We start from the raw sequence: 7,453 nt of genomic DNA on the forward strand, positions 1-7,453 counted from the left end.
TTCTCTTTTTGTGTATTTAATATATTAAAAGGAACATAGTATAAATGCTGTGGTATAAAGAGGATCCACATTTTTCATGGAATGAATTCTTAGAAACAGTTTTGCAGTCAAAGAGCAACAGGATCTTGAAACATGGAAGTTTTGTTAAACAAAATTTCAAAATTACAATCCTTGCAGTCAAACACTTTGTCATTTTCTCTATGTATGAACATCATTCTAAAAGGAATTTTCACCAACACTGTCATTTTATGTAAAAATATACATTGAGATATTTAACTTCCTGAGCGACTAGTCATANATCAAATATAATGAAAGAATTTTAAAGTTCTTAGAATGAACTAGTAAAGATTTATAATGTATGTTCAATTGTGGTAAAATTCAAGAGCATACCACAGAATTTGTACTTAAATTCTGAGTTATATATACACCAAATTGATTCATTACCAAGAAATTTCTTGCAACATAAAAGGTGAGATAATTAAAATATTTGCCTTAGAATACAACCAACCTATCCGGTTCATCTTTCTGAGACTGTCTGACATGACCAGGATGGTGACACACTCTTTTTTTTGTATGAACCTTCCTCTTCAGAACCCCTGAGGTTAGGTAATTAAAGTAGCACACAAGGAGCCACAGTTCTCAGTTCTGTCAAACTGTTACTAGGTTTAAAAAAATTTTTTTCAAAGACAGGTGGAAAATTGTGGGATTACTCTGTACAGTTTTTAGAAATATTTCTCCAACAACTTAATTGAAAGGACCTAAAATGGCCCTGTAAACAGTGTCCTTGGAATGCTTGTTAGTGTCGGGATGAGGGCCACTTCCCACCTCTACTACTGTCCCTTCTGTTATCATAGTCATGGCTCCANCCATCATGATTCCTGTNGTCATAGTAGAAATCCTCTCGGCCTCCTCTGTAATGATAATCAGACCCATGGTCAGAGTAGCGCTGCTCACGGCTATAGTGTCTATCTGCTAGGTAGGGGTGAGAATTCTGTCTTTTACGCTGTGATGACAGTGCATCTTGGCGCCACTGGGAGCTGGAAGACTGGTTAAAGGTATGGCCATGTGGTTGAGCTGATGGTGAAAATCCCAACTGATCCGCCGAATGTGGAGAACCAAATTTCCCAGCATATGACATCTGTCTGAAAACACTGTTCATCTGAGGTAAGAAAAAAAAAAGAAATATTAATTCTAAGTATCTCTTGATGTAAAGCCAATATAGACACATTTAGTTAGCCAAAGATATATAGAATAAAATCACAACCACTCTTGCCCACACGCAGCCCAAGCTGACTATAATTAACTGTGGCACAGTACCATACTTTTGTCCACCTTGACCATCTACTTAGATACTTAGACATAAATAATGATATTTTTTCCCCAAGAATACAATTAAAGATATCACTTGAAATGACTATGCTATGACTCACTGTAACAAACACACAAAGAACTAGATCTTCACTAGCATTAGGAAAAGCTTTGTGAAGACTGCATATGACTTCTGAGTGCTAAGACAATGTCTGTAACAAAAAGAAACTACTCCAAGGGAGAAGCATATAGCAGAATGCAGACTGATTTCTGACAAAGAGTCACAGTAGCAGAAATAGGTTGTGCATCTTAGAAGCTGCTACAGGTCGATAAAAGCTGAGGCAAAGGTAAGTAGATCTCTGGGAGTTTAAGGGTAGCCTGGTCTATACAGAGCTGCAGGATAGCCAGAGCTACAAAATGAAACCCCACCTCGAAAAAGATAAGAAAAAAGATAGCTGAATTGGGTTTTAGGCTAGGTCTTATGACTCTACAAAAATCACTTCAAGGAAGTTGGTCTAGAAGATGCATGTTAAATCAGTAAAAGTATAATGATCACACTAGTCTAAATTTCCAACAAAGTATTAAGAATTTTTTAAAAAGTTAATTCTTGCCTAAAGAATGTAAGTGATGAAACTGAGAAGTGAAAAGTTATCTGATACAACAGGAGCACTTTAACCCAAGTATGACTTTGTCTTAGCAACTAAAGTGGGGAGCGGGGGAGACCTGCATACCACTGCTTGCCGCTGATAATCTTCTGGAGAGGAAAAGGACCTCTGGACCATCTGTGCTGTCGGAGTCACGTTACCCACTGTCCTTTCATAGCTGCAAAGACAAACAAAGAACACTCAGGATCCAGCAGACACCACCCCCAGCTGCTGCTCACTGGTGAAAATGACTAGGATAAACACAGCTTCTATGTGCTACATGACAGGGAGAGCTGGAAGAAAGGTAAGACATTCAATTTAAGGTGGCTGATCAGGGACACTCTTTCTGAAAAGGAGACATTTAAAGTAAAAAGTGAAGACTACGATTACCTGGAGGCAGAACAGCCCCAACTGTGGGGAAGCAAACTAGGAGCCTAGGAGCCAAATATAGCTCCATAACATGACGTTTTCTGGGGAAGACAGCACTTTCCTCTTCCCACTACGATGGTAGACACAAAGTCAACATGGCCAGCACACATCTAAAGCATTTACTTGACCTTATAGAAAAAAGATGCATTGGTCCTTAAGCTGTTGGGTTGCTGCCTGTGCTAGATTCATGGAATGCTTGTTTGGTGCAATCATTCAGACTGAGATTTTATTACCTAGCTATAAACAGAGTAAAGAAACTATAAATTTTCCTTTTTTAAACTGGAGCAATTAAGGAGGTATTTCTGAGTCATTGAAGTGTAAAGGTCTGGAAGAATAGCCATTTATTTCATTGTCTCGTGTTGACTAGACTACTTGAAGGTAAGAAGGGCTCTCCCTTTACTTTCTGTGGGAGGCGTGTCTCAGAGCCGATTGTGTGCCCAGATGCTCAGAAGGGCAAAAACTACAATTTACTTCATGCCAGGGCATTAACACGATCCACTCTAGCCTATGATTAAAGCTGAACGTGTAGCTAGCACACCTCCTCAACCCTCCCAAGAAACTCTAAGTCTTTGTGCCACTTAGGATACCTTTGACTATGTCATGTGAAAATGGCTGAAGACACCTTTGTTTAAACACCACTAATTAATTTTAGCTGGCAAAAAAGGACACTGTTTTTCTACTACTGCTTTTGATAATTCCTCCTTCCAAGAGCTCCACTGCAGCCACCCAATTCTCTCCAACCTTGGCAGTGCCTTCATCCAAACCAGCCTTGGTCCAACAGCCCCGCAAGGCTGCTGCCTACAGTTCTTATTGAACTTTCACTATTGTCCCTTCTAATGCACGCTTACTCTTCCCCACTGGAACCCAGTACTCTAACCCTGGAACTTCCCACCATTACCTTACTTAATGCTTCCCTCCTCTTTAGGACAAGCCTTGATGGTAGCTCTCGCAGCTTACTCAGTCTCTGTGCACTTCCTCCAACTTCCCACTGCCCTCACTGTACTGGCTTCTTTCTGTTCGTCATCCATCTGCATCGACTCCGGCTGTTAAAATCCTCTCAAAGCACTTTCTACTCCCCCTCTTGAGAGCTAATTATAGTAATTCATCTAGATTTGAAGCTCCACCAGGCAGTGTATCATATTGTGACTTGATCATACCACCTAGGTTTGTCTCCACACACTACTTACAAGCAGTTCAAATTTGGGCAAGTTAACCTCCATTCCATACTTTCTGCACCAAAAAGTAGAGTTAAGTAAATCCAACTTCATACAGTTGCTTCGAAAAATAATTGAGATCATACATGGAAAGGATCTGATGAGGTAATCAATACATGACAGCTATGTGTTCAATTTTTCTTTTTCTTTCTCTTTTTTTTTTTTTTTTTTTTTTTTTTTTTTTTTTTNTTTTTTTTTTTTTTTGTTTTTCGAGACAGGGTTTCTCTATATAGCCCTGACTGTCCTGGAACTCACTTTTTAGACCAGGCTGAACTCAGAAATCTGCTTGCCTCTGTCTCCTGAGTGCTGGGATTAAAGGCTTGCGCCACCATGCCCGGCTTGTTCAATTTTTCTTAAGTGAAAGCTATTTTTGAATGGGCATATTATGGCTCTACAGAATTTACAAACAAAACCAAAAATCTATATGTATATATCGGCACCGAAAGCAAAAAAATTGAGTTAGGTAAATACGGTACTATCTCTAACCTTCAATAGCTACAGGGATTTCAGAGATTGTTTTATTCATCTTTCTTTCCTTGTAAAGGACAGGACCAGAGAAATTAAGCTAAAGACTCAGTTGGCAGAGAGAGATCTACACTCCAGTTCTATTAAGTCAGCCCACTAAGCATTTGGTGATCTTAAAAAGCAGGAAAGAACTACCAGCAGTGATAAAGTTACTATAGAGCTAATTGGAAACTTTAAAACTTTGGAGAGTAAGATACAGTATAGTATTGTTGTAATAAATAACATTTGTTTCAAGTCCATTCATAGGCATGTGGGTAGGACATGAGTATGCATGTTACAAATGTATATATAAAAGTTCTACTTAATTTAGTGCAAACGAACCACATAATCTATCTGCCTCCAGTTTCCTTAGAAAACAAGCATTCCATGAATCATGCACAGGCAGCAACCCAACAGCAGAACCATCATGAAGGAAGCTGTTCACTGGTACACTCTAAGGTCTTGACCTCAGAAATTTTCTGATCAATGACTTTAATAGTGAATGAGAAACAGTACCTGTTAGGAGATGTGGAGGTTGGGCTTAAATTTCCAACATGATGCTGGGGATATGACACACTGGCATCCTGAGAGGCATGACTGCTTCCTAAAATGAAGCAATTTCAAAAATTCTAATTGAAAACCAAAAAGCCCAACAATAATTTGAAATGTTCCTTCCCATCTAAGTTACTCCAAAAGAGATAAACAGCTTTAAAGCAACACCATCTCCCCCCAAACTAAACTCAAATTGCTATGAACTGCCTCAAAGTTTCTTAAGTACATAATAGCAGAATTGCAAAAGAAAGCATTTCAAACATGATACTACTTTATGAAGAAACAGCCAACCTGGCCGCAGGAAATAGCAAAATTTAAAGTATTTTCATTATCATTAACTCCCTACTTGCAATCTTTAAAATATTAGTCTGGTATATTAGTCTGGTATGGAGTTGACACCCACAAACCCAGCACTTGGGAGGTATACCTGGAGGACCAAGAGTTCAAAGCTACACATGCCTTATACAGAGAGTCTGAAGCTAGCCTAGAAATACCCCAAACCCTGATTCAAAAACCAAAGGGAATAGTAAAGTGAAAGCAAAAGAAACCAAAAACCCTCTCCCTATTACCACGATACCCGAGCCATTACCTGATCTAAACTGAATTTTGATAGGCCTCCCGAAAAGTTTGATCCCATTGAGCAGATTCATGGCGTAGGGAACAGACACTTCGTGTTTGAAGTTCACGAACGCAAACTGCTTCAGTTTGCCATCTTTATCTTTCGGGATTTTCACCTTTATTACCGGCCCAGCCTGCGAAGAAAAATATTCAGAACTTAAAACGAGGCAATTTCAGGAAGACATTTAAATTTCAGAAATAAAGGAAAATGCAAGCCTGTCATGGTGGCACATGCCTGTATGGTCAGATGTCAGGAGATGCAGGCAGGAGGACCAGCTCTAAGTCAGCCTCGGAGTTCCAGGGCTACCAAGAAATACTATATGGCTCTCTGCCTCAAATACTATAAAGAAGAGAACACAAGTTTTAAACAAAAGGTATATAATCAAGACCCCATCAAAAACAAAATGTCCGGGTAGGGGCTGGACATCTACTTCCCTTTTAGGAAAAATAATTCTAGTTCCGACTGAAACCGAGATTTGGGGCAAGTTTTTCAGACATTATTTGTAATATTGACAAGGAATAGAAAGTACAGTATAAAATCTCCATCTCACATGACTGTGTTATGTCCTAACAATGTAACCAACAGCTATCATTTTCCCACTGCATGGAAACGAACATTTACAAGGCAAAGTGGATTATTTCGATTACAAAAACCAAAACCAAACCAAACCAAAAAACTTCTGCACCTATTACTCAAATATAACCAACTATTGAGTCTTAAAGCAAGAAGGTACAGGACAGGTAGATTTATTCTCACAATTTAGATAAACAAGCCAGTCCTGCTTTCCTGCGTTATGTTTATGGGGTTTTTAAAACACCTGCAATTTCACACGGAAGTTAAGCGGATAGACTCGGAAACACATCCTGCACGACGCGGCAAAGGCCAATGAACTCAAATGGGAAGGCAAGGTACACAGGAAAAAGGAAAAGCAAAATCCTGAGGTTCCACCTCGGATCCCTGGACTTCTCCAAGGTGGAGACGCAGATGTCCCCATCATCCGACGTCACTTTCGGCCCGAACGCCGCGGAATTCTGGCCCGGCGCGCTCCGCTCCTTGGCCGGACCCGTGAATGCCACAGCCGCCCTAGGACCGTGCCCGCCCCTTACCTGGTGGAACAGCTCGAAGAGGAGCTCCTCGGTCACCTTCGTCTCCAGGTTACCCACGAACAGAGTGCGGTCGGCCTCTGCGGCCGCCGCCCCCATCTCCGCGCCGTTCCAGTCCCAGGCCTAGGGTGCCTGCTCAGGGCCCACCGACCCTACTGCGCACCCTCAGAAATACTCACGTCCTCCCCTTCAGACGTCAGGACGTAAACGCCCGTCGTGCGCAAGCGCAGACGGGCTACGCACGCGCGCGGGACAAGTGCCCGTTTCCGGCGGCTGCTCCTTCCGCCGTTGCGTGAAAAATGGCTACTGGGGTTGGTAACGGTTGCTTCTGACGCGGGCTGGAGTCACCTGCGGCGCCGCCGAGGGCCCAGTTTGATCGACGTACGTCTAGCAAACACTGCAGGCGGTGTTTGAAGATGGCCCAGAACTCTGTGTCGCTGTCCGCCGGCGATCAAGCCAACAGGATGGCCCACCGATCCTCTCAAGGAGATCTCAGCCCGTCGGCCATGGCTTGGGCGATGGTCTCCGGAGATAGCTTCCTGGTTACTAGGCTTGATCCGAATCAGCCGGGACCTCGGCCACCAGCGCGACCCAGCGTTCGGGCCGACAGACGTCGAGTCCCTGTCGGTGGCCGCAGCCGGAGCCGAAGCCGCCAAGGCAGATTCTCGCCTTACCCGATCCCAGGCGTCAAGCTCGACCTCTTAAGAAGTGTGCTGCAGCAGCGTCTGGTTGCACTGGGAACTGCTCTCGCAACCCGAATCTCAGCGTAGAACGAATGCCTCCCCTCACTTAGCTTGCAAACAAGGCCTTTCCAAAAATCATGTCTTGGTGTGACGGCAGTTTTATTCTTTTTTGTTGTTGTTGTTGTTTTGTTTTTCGAGACAGTTTCTCTGCAGCCCTGGTTGTCCTGTCACTTTGTAGACCAGGTCATTTTATAGACCAGGCTGGCCTTGAACTCAAGATCTACCTGCCTCTGCCTCCGGAGTGCTGGGATTAAAGGCGTGCGCCACCACGCCCTGCGACAGGTGTATTCTTACTGACGCATTTTCAGCGATGTGGGCGGTTAATATAGGCTACCAA

At 42.6% G+C, this 7,453-nt stretch overlaps 2 protein-coding genes across 4 annotated transcripts; one reads left to right on the forward strand and one right to left on the reverse strand.

The window, feature by feature from the left end:
- Positions 1 to 3: 3 nt before the first annotated feature.
- Positions 4 to 6,551, reverse strand: Rbm7 (RNA binding motif protein 7). 3 transcript variants are annotated; one of them, XM_021173044.2, is made up of 6 exons: positions 6,377 to 6,527; positions 5,505 to 5,609; positions 5,241 to 5,403; positions 4,616 to 4,703; positions 2,040 to 2,130; positions 4 to 1,159 (listed from the first exon to the last, which is right to left on the reverse strand). In XM_021173044.2, the coding sequence occupies exons 3-6, from the start codon at positions 5,299 to 5,301 to the stop codon at positions 797 to 799; spliced, it is 603 nt and encodes a 200-aa protein (XP_021028703.1). In that variant the 5' UTR covers positions 5,302 to 5,403; positions 5,505 to 5,609; positions 6,377 to 6,527; the 3' UTR covers positions 4 to 796. The 3 variants fall into 3 exon arrangements, with proteins under 3 accessions (XP_021028703.1, XP_021028702.1, XP_021028704.1); XM_021173043.2 differs by lacking the exon at positions 5,505 to 5,609 and having other exon boundaries at positions 6,377 to 6,551; XM_021173045.2 differs by lacking the exon at positions 5,505 to 5,609 and having other exon boundaries at positions 1,050 to 1,159; positions 2,036 to 2,130; positions 6,377 to 6,487.
- Positions 6,552 to 6,567: 16 nt separating this feature from the next.
- C9H11orf71 (chromosome 9 C11orf71 homolog) lies at positions 6,568 to 7,194 on the forward strand. The gene has a single exon (XM_021173046.2). The coding sequence runs from the start codon at positions 6,790 to 6,792 to the stop codon at positions 7,141 to 7,143; it is 354 nt and encodes a 117-aa protein (XP_021028705.1). The 5' UTR covers positions 6,568 to 6,789; the 3' UTR covers positions 7,144 to 7,194.
- Positions 7,195 to 7,453: the final 259 nt, after the last annotated feature.

The sequence above is a fragment of the Mus caroli genome, chromosome 9 (genome assembly GCF_900094665.2).
Source record: "Mus caroli chromosome 9, CAROLI_EIJ_v1.1, whole genome shotgun sequence".
Classification (NCBI taxonomy): domain Eukaryota; kingdom Metazoa; phylum Chordata; class Mammalia; order Rodentia; family Muridae; genus Mus; species Mus caroli.